The sequence below is a fragment of the Pteropus medius genome, unplaced genomic scaffold (assembly GCF_902729225.1).
Source record: "Pteropus medius unplaced genomic scaffold, Ma_sr-lr_union100, whole genome shotgun sequence".
In the NCBI taxonomy this organism is placed as follows: Eukaryota; Metazoa; Chordata; class Mammalia; order Chiroptera; family Pteropodidae; genus Pteropus; species Pteropus medius.
In genome coordinates, this window is record NW_024340849.1 from 19,934,525 (window position 1) to 19,957,605 (window position 23,081).

At 34.8% G+C, this 23,081-nt stretch overlaps 1 protein-coding gene across 5 annotated transcripts in view; it reads left to right on the forward strand.

Moving 5' to 3' along the window:
- SMAD2 (SMAD family member 2) overlaps positions 1-23,081 on the forward strand; it is a 74,519-nt gene that overhangs the window by 7,283 nt on the left and 44,155 nt on the right. For 3 of the 5 annotated variants that reach the window (XM_039842129.1, XM_039842119.1, XM_039842136.1), the window contains 2 exons: positions 17,562-17,850; positions 20,350-20,418. In XM_039842129.1, coding sequence (XP_039698063.1) covers positions 17,615-17,850; positions 20,350-20,418 — 305 coding nt within the window. In that variant the 5' untranslated portion in view covers positions 17,562-17,614. The remainder of the gene's footprint in view (positions 1-17,561; positions 17,851-20,349; positions 20,419-23,081) is intronic. The other 2 variants (XM_039842146.1, XM_039842152.1) reach the window with 1 other exon arrangement.

The following is a 23,081-nucleotide window of genomic DNA, read 5'->3' on the forward strand; positions in this document are numbered from 1 at the left end:
TTCCAGCAGGACCTTAGGTGTTCTTTACGTGCAGCACCATCACATCTCAAGTATTTTATGTTGTACCATCTAACTTGATTTTTTTCCTTGAAATAATAACTCATATAGATATTTGGGGAATATTTTATATTTGCAGTTTGAAGATAATTTGAGATTACATTTGCTTTCTATATTTAATCACTTCCTTTGTTCAAGATTTGAACTTTATGAAGTGTTTTTTGCCACTCTTCATAGTGTACTTCCCACTGTCCTTTCAGAAGTCATCAGTGAATTCTGAACTGTTATGTTCAGCAGCCTTCTCAATTATTGTACTGCGTTCTTCAAAGTTTGCCATTATTGACTATATCGTATCTAGATTTCTTAAAGCCACACAGACATGTTAGAAGAGACATAGATTAGGCTCTTTTCTCCTCTTATAAATGTTGGATAAAATGTCAGACTTGTTTTATGTGTAGTTAATCTAGAGAGAGAAGAGGAGGGAGAGAGAAAGAAAAGTTCCCAGGAACTAGAAATTTAGAAAAATCAGTGTTAAGGAAAAGCTGGCCTTGGAGAATTTACTAGACAAAGACTCCAGTAGCTGGAGATGAGTTTATAATTCCATTTGGGGAAGGGAAATATAACTCTAGGAACTGTATGCTAAATATAAATTATATGTGTATAATTATATAAATATATATAAATATATAAACTGTTCTGATGTCATTGAAGCATCTATGGCCTCTGGGAAAAACAAGCCTCAAACCTCTCTTTAGAGGAACTGGAAATACGCTAGTCTATACAGATGAACTTAAATATCACATGAAGGCCAACCAAGGTCAGTAAAAAGCAAGACACCAGCTAGACGTAGAATGGTGTGTTGTTTTATTTTTATATAGGTATACATTCTTGTAATTCGAAATTCAAAAGGTACAAAGGATATATGGTCAGCCTGTCCCTTGCCACCCAGTTGCCTTCCCAAAGGCAACTAGCATCATTAGGTGTTCGTGTAATGTTCCAAAGATTTTATGCATGTATGGGCAACTTTGTGCATATATTAGATATTAGTACAAATGGTCGTATATTTTACTTAATAATACATCTTTTAGATTGTTCCATGTCAGTACATAACGCCTTTTTACATTTTCTTTTGATTGCATGATATTTTGTCTGGGTGTCTATCATATATTTCATCAGTCCTCTGCTGATGGACACTTAGGTTATTTCCAGTCTTATGGTATTAAAAACAGTGCTGCAACAAATAACTGTTCATTCATCATTATACACATACATAAGATTTCTAGAAGTAGGTCAAAGGATATTTACATTTGTATATTTTAGTGACTGTATTTTATTCTTTTTTTTTTTTGAATCAGTACTACGTGCACATGGAACAAAATTCAAAAGGAACAAATTAGTAAATAATGAAAAGTAAGTCTGCCTCAGATCTCCTACCTCCTGCTACCCAGTTCCACTTTCCAGAAATGTAACCACTTTACTAGCTTCTAGAGCTCTTGTGTCCAATAAGTAGCTACATGTGGCAGTTGAACACTTGAAATGTAGCTAGTAAATGTAACTAGTCTAAATTTAAAGGGGCTGCGAGTGTAAAATGCATGCTACATTCTTAACGGTACAAAAAACAATGTATAATATCTCAATTTTTAATACCAATTATATATTACATTGAAATAACATTTTGGATATATTGGGGTAGATTGATAAAATTATTAAAATTATAAATGTCACCTATTTTTACTTTTTAAGGTGGCTAACAGAAAATTTACAATTACATGTATGGTTTGCATCCTGGTTCTGTTGGACAGCACTTTTCCAAAGATATAAATATGTATGAATGTATGAGAATTAATCTCATCAGGCAGATTTTTTCTTTTGCACTGTAATATATAGGATTAGAAACCTCTTGTTAAGATGTTGGTTAAAAGAGAGATACCAAGCTGTTCTTAATATTGTCTTATTATTTGTAACCATTTACCGTGATCATTGTGGGTCTCATCAGTGAAATTCATGTGTCCATTGATTGTTACTATGTTTCTTCACTTGGAGAGAATCCTGGCATTAGTCTTGGCTACATGTTTTTGAACCTGCTCCAGTTTGCACTGGTTACCTGTACCCCTCGTACCCCTAGTCAACCTGGGATCCTTCTTCACTACCATCTTACAGGGTTTCTTTACCTCCTTTGTTAGATCTCCTGTTTTTTTTTGTTTTGTTTTGTTTTGTTTTGTTTTGTTTGCTTTCCTTCCTTTTGATAAAACATATTATTTAGGACTTTGCTTGAGAGAGAATGTGTGGGGCAAATACTTGGATATTACATGTCTGAAAATAATATCTTTATTCTATCCCGATTGGGTAATAGAATTCTGAGTTGGAAATAATTTTTCCAGAATTATGAAGGCATTGCCCTGTTGACTTAACTTACAGTGTTACTGTTGAGAAAACTAAAGTCATTCTGATTCTTTTCTGTATTACCTGTTTTTTTTCTCTCTGGAAACTGGGCTCTTTCTTTGTCCTTAGCATTGTGAAGTTTCACAGCCATTGGCCTAAATGTGGGTGTGTTTTAATCCATTGTCCTGGGGTCTTGATGGGCCCTTTAAATCTGGAAATTCCATCTTTCAGTTCAAGGGATATTTCCTGATTTCTTCGATTGGCCACACCCCACTTTCCATTATATCTGACATCTTTTTGGAAATCCTGTTTGGACATTGGACCTCCTGAAGTGGTCCTCCAATTTTCTTCACTTTTCTCTTTTTCATATTTCTTTTTGTTCTTCTTTCTGGAAGGTTTCCTCTACTTTATCTTCCAACCCTTCTGTTGATTCCCTGCCCCCAGTTTCTGCTACCATAAGCTATTAAGCTATTTAAGAGCTGTTAATCAGTGTTCCCTTTGTACAGCATGCTGTTCTTGCTTCAGAGTTTCCATATCTTCTCTTATTTCTCTGGGTATATTGATGATTTTTACAATGTTTTCTTTCTCTTTGTAGTCTCAGATTTCTTGAAATTGCACTTTTCTGTTTTTGTTTGCCATTTTTCCTCAGATAATCAAAGCAATCGTTGGTTAAGAAAGTGGGAGTCTAAAAAACTGGTTGGAAACTATGTTGATGAGGCTTGTCTCCTTTCAGTTTTACTGTAGAGTGTGATCTGAATGGGCTGTTTGTTGGTAAACTCTCAATATTAGTATCTGTACATCTTTCCTCCTGGGTTGGCCAGGTACCCAGAGAGGAGTCTCAGTCTGACTAAATGGGTAAAGGTCTGGCTGCTAGTATTTTGGGAGCCAGAACCCAGGGGGGGAAGAGTTGGGGAGTCTCTGTATTTAGCATACAGTGTGTTCATGTTCATTTACTCCTTCTCTTCTAATGGTACCCAGGCCATTTCCTATCCAAGGAGACTGTTATTCTTCTGGAGAGGGAGGGGAGCAGTTTCTCATCTAAGGATCTAAATGCTTCTCAAATATCTCTCACCCAGTCCTACCTGTTTATTTTATCTCTTTTACCCTCCTGACCCTCAGTTCCAGCTGTGACCAGCTCTGTTACTTAACCTATGTTTCCCTACAGCTAGCTTAGAATTAGTAGTCTGTCTTAGTTCACATTTACTAGTTATCCATCCCTTTTTCTAGTTATCAAAATTTTGCTTGTTTTCTCTTTACCCTTCTCCCTATCCTCGAGATTGTCTTTTCTCTTTTTCTTTTTAAATACCTTTATTATGGTTTTTAATAGGCTGCTATCTTCACCTGTGACCCACTGATTAAAAATTTCCATTAAAATTTTAAGGATAACCCTCTGAAAGAATTGATAAAGAATGTATAACTCCAAAATAGTGGGGATGAGAAAAAAGAAGCAAAGAAAATGCATAGGAATTAGGAAGCACAAAATGAATTGATAGAAAGTAAATATCCCATAAACCCAATATGTAATTTCAGATTAAGCTTGCTGGTTAAAGGAGCATGGAAACGTTTTTTTAAAAAATCCAATTAAATGCTTTTTATTAGTAGACACCTAAAAAGTTGGTGACATAATTTCAAAGAAAAGGAATGTTGAAAGATACATACTAGGCATAATCTGTGTCATAGTCCATTTGGGCTGCTATAACAATTCCATAGACAAGTTTATAAACAAGAGAAATTTATTTCTCACAGTTATGGAGGCTGGAAGTCTAAGTTCAAGATACCAGCGGGTTTGGTGTCTTGCGAGGGCCTGCTTTCTAGTTCATAGATAGTTGTCTTTTTGTTGGATCCTCATATGGCTGAAGGAGGCAAGGGAACTCCCTGGGGTCTCTTTCAGGAGGGCACTGAGCCCATTCATGAGGGCTTCACCCATGACCTAATCACCTGCTAAAGGCCCCACCTCCAGATACTATCACCTTGGGGATTAAGTTTCAACAGAAGAATTTGGGGGAAGTGGCAACACAGATATTCAGTCTATAGCAGTCCATATGGTAAAATTGGCAGAATTACAAAGATAAGTCTACAAATGTATAATCATAAAGATTTTAACATACCTCAGTAATTTAAGAAAAAGAAGATAAAAATATAAGGTTATAAAAGATTGGAAAAGTGCATTTAACAAGCATGCATAAAAGAAGATGTATTCTTTTCAAGTGCCCATGGAATAAAATAAACAGCATAAATTTATTTCTCAACATTTACAAAAGTTGTTTATGTACTAGACCTCAAAGCAAGTGTTAACAAATTCCTAAGAATTTGTACCTTATAAATCACATCCTTGGACCTTAGTGCAATTAAGTGAGCAACATGAAGGCGGATAGCAACAACTACTCCCCGACCCAAAGTTAGATACTGAAAAGCATGTTTCTGAATTTGTGAGATGAAGAATAACTCATAAAAATTAGAAAATGATTAGAACAGAATAATGAAAATACTAATCAAAACTAGGATATGGCAAAAGTCCATTTTCCTATCTGGGAAACTGGGAAACTTAGAACCTTTTTTTTTTTATTAGTAAAGAATTACAGATTGATGAGTTAACTATACAATGTAATGTGCTGGAAAAAGGAAGGAAATAAAGTTGAAAAACAATGAAACAAGAAAGATATAATTGGTCAACTAAATCAAAGGTATTAAGTTGAAAAGACTAAGTTTGCCAAGATAGATAGAGAAAAAGAAAGTACAGATGTATTAGAAATGAAGATGGGATATGACTACAGACAAATTGAAATTTTAAGATTAATAACTGAACAGCTTTTAGCCTTTGAATTTGAAAACAGGTAGAATAGGCAATTTCTAGCAAAATAAATTACCAAAATTGGCTTAAGAATATGAAACTTAAAATTTTAAATTCATATATCTGCACCAAAATAAAATTAATAACCAAAACAAAAAAGCAAAACCTAAATGAAAATCCCAGATAGGCAAGTTCTACAAAACATGAGGAATCAATAATTCCAATCTTAATACAGACTGTTATAGAAAAAAATAATTTGGCAAGTCTACTGTAATCTTGATACCTCTAGGGGACAAGGGTATTATGAGAAGGGAAATATATAGGCCACATCTCAGATGGCAATAGAAATTTTATTTAAAATGTTAGTATTTGCTCAAAACAAAATACCATGACTAATTAGGGTTTATCTCAAGAATGTAAAGATGATTAATGTTAGAAAACCCGTAAATGTTCACCACATTAACACATCATAGAAAAAAGCCATATGATAATCTTGACTAGATTATAATTTTAAACTTTAAATTCATAGTAAGAAACCTGCCTACCAAAATAAAGTAAAAAACCAAAAACAAAAAAACCAAAACCTGAGTGAAAACCCCAAATGGGTGAAGGGGAAAAAAAACATGATAAAATTCAGTACTCATTCTTGACAAAACTTCTTAGAAACTAGGAATATAAGAGGGTGTTGGTTAAAAAAAAAAAAGTATATATGGTATGACTCCAATTATGTGAATTTCTAGAACAGGTAAAATTACTTTGATAGAAATCAGATCAGTAATTGCCTGGGGGTAAGGAGGTAGATTGACTGAAAGGGACACAAGGAAACTTTCTGAGATGATGAAATTATTCTGTTTTGATTGGAATGATGGTTATGTGGATGTATACATTTATCAGAATTCATCAAACTATATACTTAACATCCATTTTATTGTATGTAAGTTATGCCTCAACGTTAATTTTTTTTTAAAAAATATAAAAACCAATACATGTCTATATAACAGCAACAAAATAAAAAAAAAAACTCACTGATTAAAATGACAATACAAACTGCAAAATCCCTAGGATAAAGTAAAACAAAAAGCATGTTTGGTACCTTAATGGAGAAAATCATAAGACCCATATAATTCAAATTATAAGATATACTTATGTTTATGAATAGAAAATAGAATATCATAACTGTCAGTTTTCCTCCACTTGTTTATAAATTCAGTGTCATTCCAGTTAAAATCCTAGCAGGTCAAAGAATTCACTTTATCGGGTACTAAGACATATTCTGTAGGTTTAGTGGTTAAGACATGATGGTATTTGCCTCAGATATAGAGGAGTGGAAGAAATAAAAAAAGAGCCGAGAAACACAAGTAACATTGTAATCAGTAAGGAAAAGATTCAATTTATGGTTCTGGTATACTTTGTTGTTTTTTCTGGGAAAAGGAAGATGCCTACCTCATACAATACAAAAAAATAAATTGCAGGTATGAAAGGCAAACCTTAGACTTTATGACTTTTAAAAGATGACAACATGTGGGAGAATTTTTAAGAAGGTACAAATGTGTATATCATATGATTTAAAATATTGATAAATTTGAGCACATTAAAGTCACTTGCTGGGTAAAGACATGTGGCATGCGTAATTGACAAAAGGTTATTACCCAGAATATATAAATAAATCATTACTATGAATTACGAATAAGATGGTGAATGTGAACAAATGATTCAAAGGAATAGAATCCTGAAAATAAACAATGAAAATATTCATTATTTTCAATTTCAATAAACATGAAAATATTCTCAAACTTCTTAGTAATTAGGGAAGTACAAAACATCAGCAGTCCTTTGTGTTGCACACATCCTTTTGGCAAAAGTTCGAGGGACCAAATCATGTCAAGTGTCGGTGATTTTGAGGAAAATAGGAACTTTCAGTTCCCTGGCAGGAATGACAGTATAACCATGTTGACAGTACTTGGTAAAGTTGTATATGAGCATGTTCTACTATGCAGCTTTTCTTCTCCTTGGTAAATGTCCTAAGGCAGTGCCTTTCATACATTTTTGACACACCTGTGGTGGGAAGTATATTTTACATGTGACAAAAACTGAATTTAAAATATTTGAAATAATTTTAAGTGTACTCTTCTGTTTTTTCTCTATTTTATTATTTGTAATTTTGCTTTTGTTTCTTTTTTCAAAAAGATATTTCTCAAGATCAACTAGTTGATTTCATGTTCACTAATGGTTCATAACCCTCAATTTAGAGAAGTAGGGTGTAACATGATGTCTTTTAATTGAAAAAGAAGGAAAGGAGGAGGAATGGTGAGAGAGAGAGAGAGAGAGTTGTGTGGAGGGAGGGAGGATTAGGTTGCTATGTAAAAATGTATTTCTCAGTGCAGAGCTTTCCTTTTGATCAAGAAGTTTGAAAATTTCTGACCTTGAAGAGTTCTCATATGCCTAAGAAGATACACGCCAACTATTCACGGCAGCTTTTAGGAGTGGAAAATTAGAAACAACCTAAGTAGTCATCAAAAGGGATCTGGATCTTGAACGTTGATAGTCACACAATTAGGATACTGTATGACAACTAAAATAAATGACCTAGAGTTGAGGATTACACATGTGCCAGCATGGATAGTTATAATACTGAGTGAAGAAGGTGAAGTGACATGAACAGTGTTAGAATTTCATATAACTTTATAAAATGTGCAAAACATTATTGTATGGATATAATGTGTGGCAAATCGTTAAATGACTGTGGGGAAGATCAGGATGGTGTTTATCTCTGAGAAGCAAGAGGTAGGGGAATGGGATCAGAAAGATACACATAAAGGACTTTAGCTATATCCATCTATATCCTGTCTTATATTTTATATGTGATCAAATATTGCAAAATGCAAATGAGATGTTTAAACTGCTATCTCACCTCTTAAAACAAATTCCTGATATGTTAGAAACCTGAATGTGAAAAGCGAAACTAAAATGGCTGCAAGAATACATAGGGGGAAATAATCTTTATAACATCGGGGTACTTCTTTGTTCCTCAGATTCCTCATTTGTAAATAATAGTACCTATCTCACTGGATTCTGATAGAGTTAAATGAGTTAATGCTTACTTGTCTCTTAGACTAATGTGTCATAGAGTAAGCACTTAATGTTTCCTACTGTATTTGGGGGCAGAAAGGGATTTCTTTAAAAAGCAAAATTGTGTCAAAGTATTTTAGATTAAAATATAAACTGTGTATTCTAAAAGACAAGAAAATGAAAAAAACAAGGATTCGAAGATTTTTGGAACTACATATTCAGTGATAGAGTTTATATCAGTAAAAACAGCAAAGAACAGCACAACTGATGACTCCTCAAAGAATATGAACTGTAGTTTAATAAAACGTAGAGAATGCTATTTGTAAACCTGTTATAAAGTTATTAATAACTTGAGGATAATCAGACCTCTTAACTGAAACTTTCCAGTGAGTAATCTTAGAATCCCATTTTTACTAAGGTATCACTTGATAAGCTTTCTTATTTAGCTGTGAAGATAAAGTCTTCCAATTCTCTTGAAACATGCATTATGTAAGTATCACTTATTGCTGGAGTTAGGAACAAAATTAGTATATAAACTTATTTTTCAATTCTTGCAGATGTTGAACAAATTCTAACTTCAATACAGAGCTTGCTGCCCCACTATTGAAGAAAATCTGTATATTCTGTAAATGACTCATTCACGTTTCAGTAACAACTTGATCATACATTTTGTTTTCTTATTTTCTTATCCCAGTTTGTCTTCAACTTGGAACATATTGACATCAATTCCTTGATAAATTCAATCTGTATACATTTCAGAACTATTGGCTAAATATGATTCTTTAGTTATTTTAAATGCTCAATACTCAACTGGTTGAAATGTATTAATCAGCATTACTGAAAAATATTATTTTATTGCATTATTTAAAAATTCTCCAGAGATAATTAGCCCTGTGTCAGGCAGCCATGGTCACTAAGACTGATAACTTTAAGTGATCACATAATTTCAAAGTGATCGTAACTGCTGTTCTGAGACATGGGACACTGAAATCATATGGCAGTACTAGATCAATAGGTTATTCAGACGACCTAGAATAGGTTTAAATTTTTCACATTTTTCCATAAAGAAAAGTTTAAGGTTTTGTAGAAAACTTAGATCTCCAAGAATTCACATCTCAACTCATAAGAAACATTTCTTTCTAACAGAAGTATAACAGAGAACCTGTTTATACAGATTCTTCCTAACACTGGGAATCCCTTTCATTTTTACTGATTATACAAAAGTTTAATTTTTATTCATTTTCTTAGGCTGGAGTCTCATGAATGAATTAATTGAACCAAAGGTATAGACACTGTAAGATAGATTGTTGTACTTGTCCAATCAGTTTTTCACGAGGAGCAAGCAGCAGGGCTCTCATGTAATTCACAGAGTTCTAAGGATAAAACTGGTGCGGGGCTGGAACAGGACCCTGGGAATCTTCAGAAACCAAGCCTAGAGACTGGCTGCTCTGCTTTTCTACAGGATTAGTTGTCTCTGCCATGCTTGGGCACACACTCTTATTTGTGCACTGACTACCGTCTCCTTTGAGCCACTGCCTCCTTGTCATATGATGAACACAGCTGCTTATATAAAGGCATGTATAATATTGAACTTGTAACAGACTTCAGATTTGCCTTTCTGTGTTCCAGATAGTGATTAGTGTACCATTACCTGCCACTCAGTTACATCAGTTAGTAACAGTTATCTTTGAATCCTCCTTTTCTCTAAACTGTCCACATATATAGTTGATCAGTAACATAATGTTAATTGTCTCTAAAGCAACTGAAGTAATAGTCCTATCATTAGCACTGACTTCTGTTTTTAACTATTTAACCTGGACTGACTCTCCTGTCTCGTACTACATTGCTTTCTTGTAAACCATTTTCTGGCAATACTTACATTTTTTTTGTAACTCCTAAAAATGTTTCCTCTCTCTAGAAAATTATCTTTCTACCTAGTGTACTCTCTTTTTCTTTTCAAACTTCTGCTCTGGTGTTGTTTTTGTGATACCTCTCCCTTCCAAAGGTTGAATTAATAAACATGTTCTCTGTGGTTCGGATAAGACTGTGTCACATGACGTTGAGGGTTATATATCTCACTTCCCTGCAGCATGCTTTGTGACAGAGAAGGAATTCAACAGAGGCCAAAGGTAGCCAAGCATACCTTTGCTGCCTGGTAGTCCCAAATGTCTACTTTGGTGGATTATTACATGTGTTTGATACAGAGTTTTGTGGATTGCTTAATTTTGTCAAATTGTAGTTTTATATACTGTACTCTTATTTATGTGTATTATTGTAGTCTGCCACTATAGACAGCAGTGCTACTCTCCAGTTCTTATTGTTGTTCTTTACTCAGCTTACTATTCCGTAACTCTGAGCAAACCTCGCTTTCCCATCATTTCTGCTGTATTGCTAAAGGAAGTTACATAATCCTACTTATTGGCTCTGAAAATTTTTTAGTGTCTGAACCACAGCTGGGCTATATCAACGGTGCCAGGGCAGCATTGTTATGTGGAGTTCCATGAGGTGTCTCTAAAAAAGGATTTCCATGGCCGAATTTCTGAAATTTGGCATACCATACATATTGCCTTTTCTGGGAGATGTTTGGGGCAATGTCCTTAATTGAGGTAGGGAGGGCTCATTAACTGTGTTTCCTTTTCAAGGGCGTGAATATAATTATTGATTAGATTGTGACCATTATTTTCTAGGAGACAAAGCAAGGCCTAAGTGTCTGTAGTGGGAAAACCATTTTTGAGAATGATTTTCTAAGGATCCAAAGTCCTTTTTTGGGGAGTTATACTTACTTTTTTTGTTTGTTTGTTTTTTAAGTAAATGGAAAGCTCTACCACAGCAACCTTAACCATTAGTGCACCCCATAAATTTGTGATTGGATGTCATTTGGATGTCATTTGTGATTGGATGTCTCAAATAATAACATTTCCCACAGTCCCCTGGGTTGTGTTCTTCCAGTATTTGCCTAGGTATGCCTGCAGAGGCTACCTGCAATCTGTGCACTTACAACCTCCTCCCTTCTGAAATTTATAGTATGCATTGGCATTTTGAAGTTTCGAGCAATTCTTAAATTCATTTAACTGTGCTTATCGTGGGATTTCTTAATATATTTGTCCTGATACTGTGTTTTTATTTTTTCTTTTGAATTGTAATTTACATTTGATAAAAGGCCTTAAACCTTTGTGTTCAGTTCTGTGAGGTTTATAATCGTGTACTCACATGTAACTACATCGCAAAACATGATAGAAAACAATTTTATCACCTCAAAAAGGTACTTTGTGCTTCTGACCAAGCATTTCTGTATGTGTCTTCTATCCTTTTCTGAGACAGTCATTTTGACTTCTGTCACTAGATTAGTTTTCTCTATTGTCGAAAGTCTTAAGTGGCATCAGTATATATTTTTGTGTCTTTTGCCCAGCATGTTTTTGAGCTTCATACATGGTGTGAAGTGTGTAAGTAGCTTATTTCTGTTTCTGAGCAGTATTCCTTTGTATGAATGTACCTTGGCTGGTTGTTTTTTTAGGTATTCTTGATATATGGGCTGTTTCCAGTTTTTGACTTTAATGCATATGCTACTATGAACATTCTTGTACAAAAATGTTGTATAGGATAGATATATGTTTAACTCTTTAGGAACTTCACAGTTTTTCCAGAGGTGGGGAAATTATAGACTACCTGGGTGAGCCCTAAATGTAATCACAGGTGTCCGTCAGCTAGAGGGAGATGTGACTGCAGAAGGAAAAGGCAATATGACAGTGGAAGCCAAGATTGGAATGATGTGTTTTGAAGATGGAGAGAAATAGAGCACAAGCCAAGGAATACAGGAGTCCGCTAGAAGCTGAAAAAGTTGAGGAAATGAATTCTCCTTGCAGACCCTTTGGAAGGAACCCAGTTCTGAGGAAACCTTGACTTTATGTAATCTGCCGAAACTCATTTACCTAAATCGTTGTTGTTTTGAGGCACTGAGTTGGTGATAATTTGTTAAGGCAGTACAGGAAACTAATATACTCCACCATTTGTAAACCATTCTGGATGGTGTTGCATTGTGGTTTTAATTTTCATTTTCCTGAAGATCATTGACATTAAATGTCTCAGTGGCCATTCCTATATTTCCTTTCATGAAGTATCTGTAATCTGTCCTTTGCCTATTTTTTTAAAAAGCGAGTATCTTTTTCTCTCACTTGCAGTTCTTTATACATTCTGTACAGTAGTGAGTGGGTCAGATACATATATAGTAAATACTTTTCTCCACCTCTGACTTGCCTACTTATTTTTTAACGACATCTTTTGATTAGGCATTTTTAACTTCAATGAGATTGGCTTTATTTATATTTCTTTTGTGGTTAGTACTTTTTTATGTCTTATGGACATTAATGTATTTTTTATTTTCTTCTAAGGGCTTAAGATTCTGCTTTCCTGTTTAAGATGATAGAAGTTAGTGGTTGAGGCTTATTTTCTATGTTGTTGAAAAGTAGATTGGTTTGGTGCCTTGGTAGAAAATGAGTTTACTGTATATCCATAGGTCAATTTCTGGACTTTTTTCTGTTTTACTTATTTATTTTTCTTATACCCCATTCTATACTCTTGATTACTAAGGCATTTTAGTAAGTCTTGAAATAAGTGGGATAAGCCCTCCAATGTCCTTTATCTTTTTTCAAGATGGGTTTGTTTATTTTAGAGTTTGTTTCTATAGGAATTTTAGATCAGTCTATCAATTTCTTTTTTACAAAAATTCTGCTGAAATTTTAGTAGATATTACATTGAGTTTATATATCAAACTGGGAAGACTGGACGGTTAAACAGCATTGAGTCTTCCGATCTATGAATATGATCTCTCTTCATTTCAGCCTTCTTTCATTTGTCTTAGTAATATTTTGCAATTCTTAGTGTAGAAGTCTTGAATATCTTGCTTTGGATTGGTCCATAGGTTTTTTGTTGTTGCAATTTTAACTGATATTTCTTTAGATTTCATTTTCCAATTCTTTGCTTGTATGTATATATACGCTTAATTTTTGCATGTTGACCTTCTACCTTGAAATCTTGCTCTAAATTCACTTATTAGTTTGGAAATTCCACGCGGTTTTCCATGAAGACAAGCAAGTAACGGAGAATGTACTTCCTTCTTTCCAGTCTTTATGCCTTTTATTTCTCTCTCTTTCCTTAGTGTGCTGGGCCATCTAGTGTGTTATTGAATAGAGGTGATGACAGTGGACATCCTTGTCTTATTCCAGATCATAAGAGAATGGGATGTAATGTTTCATCATTATGTTACTAGCTCTAGGGTTTTCATAGATGTCCTTTTTCAGATTGAGGAACTTTCTCTTTTCTATATCTAGTTTGCTTAAAGTTTTTAATCAAGGATATTACATTAACATTGTCAAATGCTTTTTGACATCAGTTAGGATAATCTTAGGGATTCTCTTAGGGATTCCTTTATACTGCAGATGAGGTGCTTGGTATTTTTAATGTTAAACCAGTTTCACCCCTTGGACTAAATCTCACTTGATGATGATGTATTACCTTTTCTATATATGTTACTGGATGTGATTTGCTAATATTTCGATGAGGATTTTTGAATCTAGTAGTGGCAGACCTTTGTTTTGTATTAGGATCTTGGGCCCAAGCCAATTTCTTCCTCCTGCTTCAATATCAGATAGCTTTTCCTTTACTCATCCTCAGCATCAGAGTACCTTTGTCTGGGACTGGTGGTGGCAATGTTTCCTGCCTTGCTGTAGCAGTAGACTGGTTATTATAACATGGAGAAGGGCTCGTTTTTGTATGGGAGGTGGGCAAGTAGGTTTGCCCCCTCCCCCAACAGCACTTTTGCTCTACTTTTCCTCTTGAGGAAGGGGATTTTTCCTTGGGCCCTGAATATTGGAGGCTTTCCTGTATTCTTCCTTCTGGTTGAAGGTTTTTGCTTCAGATGAGATGCCACTGAGGGAGAGGCGCTCACTTCCTTCTCTTGCCTCATGCCAGTCTTTTTCAAGAGAACTCAGTTAAGGCCCTTGGAAAAGCACTTGCGAATGGGTGCAGATTAGATTCCCTTTCTGTCTGCATCTTCCAGAGATTCTTAACTGTCATCCTAGCTGACACTATTTACTTTTATCTTTAATATTTAGTAGGTTGACTATGATTATGTTTCCATTGCATCTGTGTGTTGATATTGGCCATCATTTTTGGAAAGCTGTTGGCCATTATCTCTTTATGTTTTGCTGCCCTGTTCTCTCTTTTATTTTCTTCTGGAACTCCAATTAAACTCCATAAAAGTCAATTGACATTGGGTTTTGGATGTTTGGGGGGTTTTTCCCACACTTTTTCTCTTTATATTTCTATTTGGGTACTTTAATTTGGCTTTCTTAAAATTCACTGCTCATTTCTCTCATTAAGAAATCTTTAATTTCTGATACTGTATTTTTCATTTCTAACATTTCCTTGTGATTGATTTTCTTTTATAGTTTCAGTGTTTATGATGAAATTCTCCATTTCTATGCATGCTGTCTGTCTCTTCTGTCAGATCCTCTTATCAGTTATTTTAAAGTTGGTATCTGGCAGTTCCAACATCTGGGCCCTCTCTGATTTGATTATGTTAATGATTTCATCTTTTGACTGTGATTTGCTACTCCCTCTGTCTTGTAAGTTTTGATTGAATACTGAATAAAAACAGTACAGATCGAAGTAAGTATTATTTATCTCCAGAAAGTGGGCATTTCTTGTTAGTCTGATTGATAGATAGTGGGGCTAAGTCAATAAGATGAATAATTGAGCTAGTTCTGAGCTTTTTTGCAAAATTTCAGTTTGATTTAGTTCAGCTGTTTTGAGAGCAGAGTTGGGACTTGACTTTCTGCAAGATTTGTTGTCTGGTTGTAATTTCAGCTATCTCTTTGTGCTTTATATCAGAGCCATCAGCTTTTCTGAGCTCTGGATGATTTCTCTGCTGTACAGCCCAGCTGTCGGTTCCTTGGTCATTCCGGAGTTCTTTTGTGCCTATTGTGATACCTCTCTACCAGTAATATCTTCGGGGTTTTCTTTCTGCAAATCTTCCCTCCTCCAGCCTTGGTAGTTTTAATATCCAGAGTATCTGGGTAGTTTTTCTCTCAGCTCTCCTGTCCCACCTCAGCCCTTGGCAGCTGAATGTCTGGAGTTTTTTGGAGTGATTTCCCTCATTTCTTCCCCACCCCCATCAGAAGACAGTCTCGTTGCATTTTAGGGAGACCACACGCTTCTTAGGGTATCTCTTGGCTTTCCAGCCCCGTCCTCCATCCAGCCTTTGGCATATTTTGGCAAGCACTTGTGAAGACCCGTGGGAACGAGTGGTTGGGGTAGTGCAGGTTTGCTCTGTGAAATCTAGAATTTAGTATGTCTTGCTGTTAAGATTTGTTAAAGTTTAGCCTGGTTTCTTTTAACCCTTATCTGTGGTGGAATTATTCCTCCTTAGCCACTCCACCAGTGGTCAGGAAAGAGACCATCAGTGGGCCTCCTTTCTGTCCAGGCTCAACACTCTCTGGAAGTTAGTTCCACGTAGGTTATTTTGTATCCTTAACTGTGATTTTTGCGGCTTATCTGGCTTGTTTTTATTAGGGCGAAAGTGGTGGAGGTCATCCTAATTAGAAGTGAAACTTCTCATGGAATGCTTTTTAGTATATTGTCTGGTAAATACCTAATAAAATTTCATTCTAGTTGATTTTCTATAGTATTTCTCAAAGCTAGGTTTCTGAATATTTTTTATCTCAAATCTTAACTCTCCAGTTCTGTCCTCAAGTGGTAAATGATCTTGTCTCATTTTGAGATTAAAGTCGTCACCATTAAAATTTAATTGAGGGGCTTTTGGAGAGTGCGGGAAGAATTTGTGGTAGGTGGATAAAAAACGGCAAATGGAAAACTAAGATAATTAACTCTGGGGAAAAGAAAGTTGTACAAAAAGGGAAACATGATTATATAGTAGTTTTTTACTAATCACATCAAGTACAAAACTACAAGTGGGAGATAATTGTCTTTGAGGTTAGAGGAATGTGAATGGTGGTGGTGTAAATCCTCATTTTCCATAGAAAAATCAATAGATAATACCTAAACTTGATATTTCAAAGGATACCATTATAAGCCGATTACTGTAGTCCCCCTATGTCCACGGGGAATACATTCCAAGACCCCCAGTAATGTCTGAGACTACAGGTAGTACTGAACTCTATATATACTGTGTTTTTTCCTACATATACATGCCTATGATAAAGTTTAATTTATAAATTAGACACAGCAAGAGATTAACAACAATAATTAGTAACAAAATAGAATTATAACAACATACTATAATAGAAGTTATGTGAATGTTGTGTGTCTGTCTCTCTTTCTGATAACCAATCTAATAACCAGAACGGCTAAGTGACTAACGGGCAGGGAGTGTATGCAGTATGGAGATGCTGGACAGGGAGGGGTGGTTCATGTCCTGGGTGGGACAAGGCAGGACAGTGACAAATTTCATCACGCCACTCAGAAGAGTGTGCAATTTAAAACTTATGAATTGTTTATTTCTGGAATCTTCCATCTAATAATATTGGACCGCGGTTGACCGTGGGCAACCGAAACCATGGAAAGTAAAACCGAGGATAAGGGGCGGGAAGGGGGACTACCGTACTGATTTATAAATAGCAAGATTAAATAAAAGTTAAAAGAATTGAACTTGGTGTGAGAAGAGCAACTATATTTGTCTGTACTCACTATGCACATTATTACTTAAATAAAAATGAAAATACATTTTTAAAAAGAGGCTTAATTAAAAGTCTTCTCAGGGGGTGGTGAAAGTGAACCAGACCTTTTCTTCATGGACTTTATTTCTTTATTCTTGTTTACTTCACAGTTGATTTTTTTTTCCCCTTCATATAACTTCAGATTTTACTTTATGAACTAAGTCAGTTATGAAAGTTTAAAACTTTAGAGATGGTGGGCTTGTAAATTTTTTAAAAAATATTTTTATTAAGTGTTTTGAGAATAGATCGAGGTTCTAAAATGAGAAAAGTTTTTTTAGTGAAACTATTTTAATTGTCGGTACTGTTAAAGTAGTATTGATAATGATAAACTGGTCCAGTGATGATAAAAATTTTACTTGCAAAATTATTATGTTTTCCTACTTATTGTCTTTTTGTAAAAGAGTTTGTTTCTATGTTTCATTTAAATTGGTAAAGACATTTTCATGGGTGAAGTAGAGAACTTAAAAGTCTGTTGTAAAAGTAGTAATTTGAATTTCTGTCTCATTTATAATTTGCTTTCCATACCATGTTGAAATTGCTACCTGATTTTTAAGTTAGCCTCTAAATTATCTTTTCTGTATCTTTTCTAGGTTAGATAAAGGAGGATATTTTCTTAGTGTGGATTGCTGCCTTTGGTAAGAGCATGTCGTCCATCTTGCCATTCACTCCACCAGTTGTGAAGAGACTGCTGGGATGGAAGAAATCAGCCAGTGGATCTGGAGGAGCAGGCGGAGGAGAACAGAATGGACAGGAAGAAAAGTGGTGTGAGAAGGCAGTTAAAAGTTTGGTGAAGAAGCTAAAGAAAACAGGACGATTAGATGAGCTTGAGAAAGCCATCACCACTCAAAATTGTAATACTAAGTGTGTCACCATACCAAGGTAAGTGCTGTTAGATCAGAAAAATTGGTGGTCATACTGTTGAAAATTGCTTAAAGGAATCTAAAGGAAAGTTTTGAGATTTCGTTACTTTCAAGTCAGTCACCTGTAACTAGTGATTATTAAAATATGACAGCTTTTTTTAGCTTGATGTATTAATTTGGTTTTCCTAGTTTAAACTTTATTTTTCAAATCATATTCTTAGACAGTGAGGTTTAATCAAGCAAAAAAAAATACTTAGATTGTATTGTTTTAGCTTCATTATTTTATCTTGTCTTCATTGATCTCTGTTGCTTAAGTATGTTATCCTAATTTCTGTGACTGAATGACATTTAAATAAAGAGTCAGTGCTTTTTCTGTCACTAGTGCAGTAGTAATTTTCTCCCCCGCCTTAGTCAAATCTTCAGTCAGTAGGGAGTTCAAAGAGGCTGCTAACTTTGTGATGAATTATATATTTTTTTTATTTGAGTTGCAAGCATTACTTCCAAGAAAAGAACACTATGTGAGGCAGCTTCTCAGATGTTGTTATAGCTAGTCAGACCTTTCTTGAAGACCTATCTCTGTATTGGAAGGATCTATTACTTAAGAGGTTGAAGTTTTATTATTGTAATTTAATCATTTATAAATAAGTACCACTGTCAGAAATACTGCTTTTTAATAATAATAATAATAATAATAATAATAATAATAATAATAATATACCAAGTGGTTAAATGTTTCATTACTTTTTGCGTGCATTACAGGGGTTTTTTTTTAGGAGTGTAAGCACATAGCATTTTTTAAAAGAATTGTTTGCAGTGTCATACACATGGGCTTGCATATAGCACATGAAACCTTTCTACTTGATGTATTTCCAATGAGCTTTGGGAACTATACTCTGAATGCTTGTTGATAATAGATCCAATAACACCAGCCTATCTACTTGCAAATACTAACAGTAGAATGTTTCCTGCTTTGTTTGGTAGATTAATTATTCATTTCTTTTACGTTACTTGTTTCATGTATATCTTAAACGTTGCTTTTCTTCTTGGTTTATTTATTTATTTTTTTTAACAAACGCTAATAAGTGCCTCCTGTGTGCAAGGCAGTGTTTCTAGACACATGGAGATACAGTGATGAACAAAACACAAAAGTTCCTGCCCTCTTGAGGGATAGATGTACATGATAAACAAGTGGACAAATTAATATAATTTGAGATGATAATGAGTACAAAGAAGACAATGACTGCGGGATAAAAAAGCTGCTTTGGATCAGATTGTGATGCTTAAGCTAAGCTGTGAAAAGTATTGTCTAGGCACAGGGAAGAACCAGTGTAAAGACGTTGAGTTGGGAGATACTGTAATGGAGGATTTAAAAGCCCAGTAGAGATGGGCATTTTAGGTCATTGTGGGAGTTTAAATTTTAGTCTAAATGTAATAGAATACAAATAAAGATTTTAAAAATGGATTTCTAAAATTTAAATCACTTTTAAAAGATTCTTTTACATTTTATAGAGATCACTGGCTACTAGAGGAGACAAATGGTGGGGGCATGTGGTGTATGTGTAATGTCTGTGTGGGAAGTAGTAATAGTCATAGTAGCAGCAGTAGTAGAATGGATGGTGGGTCTGGAAGCAGAGAAATCAGGAGAAATCAGGAGACTATTACAATAATCTAAATGAGAGACGCTGCAGGCTGGACTGTGGTGGCTGTGCTAACATGTTTAGAGCATGGACTGGGCCTGTGGAAGTAGAACTGATAGGACTTGCTGATGAATCGGCCAAGAATAAATCAAACTATTTGTTAATTGTTCATGGTGTAGTACCAGCATTTCAGTTCAGTTAACAAATACCTACATATGTGTTAGGCTCTTCCTCATTGGAGTTAAAATACATGCAGCACCTTGAGTTGTTTACTTTCTAGTAAGAGAGATAAACTTTAAAAAATAAAAAGGATAATTTTATAAGGCACAGTAGGTATTATGAAAGATGTTTACTTAGGGAACTATGTCCAGAGGCGGGAAACTGCCTACTTTGTGGCCTGTGAAAAATTTCCTTCTGGAGAAAGATGAGTGCCTGGATTGAACCTTGTTGGATGTAAAGGAGGAATTTAGGAGAAGCCCATTTCATCCAGAGGGGCACTGTGGTATTTAGAGTGTGGCGTTAGGAGAGGACTGGTGTAGTGTTCTAAGTGAGCTTGTGTCCTGGCCGTGTGAAATGGGAGGTGGGACTTGGGAGGAGTGAGTCTGTGCAGGTAGTAAGGAACCATGGCATGCTGTCCTGGGAAGTTCATACTGCACTTGAGTATGATTGGGTGAGGGTGGAGTCATTGAAGAGTCTTAGGTAAAGAAGACTCATAAAACAAATTAATTTTAAGTACAGCATCTGGCTGCAGCGAGGAAAATGGTTGCGAGATGGAGGGAATGGAGGCAGTTAGTCTGTTATCTCCCTCATCAGAGGGATCCAAGAAGACACAGGGCCATGTTTTTGTTCAGCTTCATCTAAGGCTCAAATTGCTATTGCAGTGTGGATATTGACAGAACAGACCCTGAGAGGAAAGCTATGCCACCATATCCTTTAAGGAGACAGACACGGTAGGTAGCAACTACTGATTAAAACTTGTAGACATGGGTGTCTAAACTATGGAGGTCAGTTTAGTCAGATTTTTCCCCCTTGTTTTCCGTTCTTCTTATAGCCTATTAGAGACTTTTTGATATTCTACCACTTTTTCACCATTAAAAAAATATTTTTCACCCTTTCACCTGACTAATGAAAGTGAAGTTGTCCATTATCTTGTTTTTCACTATCAAAAGTTCCCTGAAGCTTAGATTCTTGCTAATTTTATGTTTCTTTATGTTGTAAGAAATGTGGATTTGTTAATATTGGCTGTTGTCTATCAAAAAATTTAAGCTTCTTACACTACAGTTTGGTGCCATGTATTTTATTATTTGCTTTGTTTTAAGTAGAACAGTTACATTGTATCAAATTAGTAGTCATTTCTTAACTACTAAATGTCCTTAAAGATTCAGTCAACTCTTAATTATTTAGACCGTAAAGGGTGGGGAATGAGGTGGAAAAGGTCTGTTAAGGATAAATCCAAACCATAGTTTAAACAAAATTGTTTCAAATGTGATCCAAAATAGATTTAATGTAAGCTCATTTACTTAGAATTGCAAGTTGTTAATAAAATACCTTAAGGTTTTACAAGCCTAAAAGCACATAAGTTCAATTGATGAAGAACATGAAACATAAATTTCTTAATTTAAAAATAAGGCAAATGTTTTCCAACAAAGGATCTGTTTCATTGACTTCAACTCCCCTGGAGCCTGTACCTCCTAATGTTAGAGTGGAAGTAAACTTAGGGCGGAAACAGTCCTGGCTCTTTATCCCTCTAACCTGCCTTCGTATAATTACTCCACTTTCCTAGCTTTGTTTCTGAAAGGATAGAAGCCGTTGTTACACTTATATGTCACTGCTTCCTTCCCACTGTTGGATGTGGTGACATAAAGTGATTCATGGGTAGAACTCCTATTAAGCTGCAATGAACTGAATAAAGTTTCACGAAGCTTTTCCATCTCAAACATTTTCGAGACTGAGGAATGGAAGACTACTCAGTTGTAAAATCAGAATGGCAGTTGATATTTAGGCAGTGAATCAGAAGAAAAATGGCTTTCAATGCATATTTTCTACAGTAAAGCAAAAATTGAAACTGTGGTGGGGATGGAGACTCTAAAAGCAAAGGCTTGTGGTATCTAAAACGGCAATTTCGTGTTCAGGAATGTAGAATTTATTTTCATAAACATAAATTATAAGGGCTTTCCTAAGGTGGTACTTTGACCTTGTAATCACATTTTTGATCTTACATCCTAAGGAACAATCAGGAATATGGTTAAGACTTCTGATGTTCATTTCAGTAGTGTCTATCACGGCAAAGATTTAGGAAAAAAACCAATCTAACCCATGGTTTCCTTAACTCCAATAAAGGAAACTTACCTAACTCATTTTATACCAGAATTGAACATGAATAGGAAAAGAAAAGTTTGTACTAGTCTTAAGAGAATAGATACAAAAAATATAAATGTCAGAAACTATTCAAAACAGAACCACAAAATTATGACTAGGTAAGGTTGATTGAAGGAATGAAAGTTTCAACTACAGAAAATCTATTAATATGAGATACTTCATATTTAAGAACTCTGATATCTCTATGGATCTAGAAAGAGCTTTCTATAAAATTCTGTATTCCTGTTAAATTAGAAATAGGAATTTTCTTAATTTGATAAAACATACTTCTAAAAATGTTAATCATCAAACTTCAGAGAGAAATACAGCAAATTGTTATATAGTGGTTATTTATAGATGACCTAAAAATAAAAATGTCCTATAATTTTTTTCTAATATTTAATATAAAAGAATGTTTTATAGGCAGCACAGTTAAATGTTTAAATGGGACTTTTGGGCAGTACTTAGACTAGTCTTGTCTTTACCTTTTTTTCACTCTGAAGTCAATTTTTCTGTTAAAGAACAGTTGTATATTTACTTCCTTAACATTCTTTTAAAATATATCTGTTTTTGGTTTCGAAAAGTGCATTCCTTAGAAACATTAATATATGTACATGATTCAGAAATGAACCACAGGTTAATACAGTGAAAAAGTGTCTCCCTGCCATCCCTGTTGTGACCTGTCTCGTCACCCAGTGTTCAGAGGTAATTGTATTACTAGCGTCTTATGTATCATTTCAGGATAATGTGTTTCTTTTTAATACCATCATTGACATTTGAATTTTGTTTGCTGTCTTCTAAATTTTTAAACATCAGAGCAATTGAAGTAAACTTCATGTAGATTGTCAACTTTTATTTCTAATTTCATATTCCTACCCTTTTACTTCTCTAGATAACCTAGAGAGAACTAAAGAGAAGTCTTTTTAAACCCAAACCATGATATCCTTCAATTCTTCTTAAACAAGTGCTTTTTCATTATTTCAGAAGAGAGTAAAAATAACTCAGTTATACATTGATATAGATGATGTGTCTGTGTGTATTTTTATGTATATCACAATATGCAAGGAGTACAATGATGGAGGGAACTCTGAATTTAAAGACTGATGACCTATTTTTTAGTCAGCTTTTTAAACTGATGAGTATGGATCCTGGGGCATGTGAATATTCTTTTTACTATTTCCTCATCTGTGAAAGGGGGTGGTACTATCCAAGTACTTTGGCAGTATATTTTTGGGTCTTTTGAAATAATGTGAGG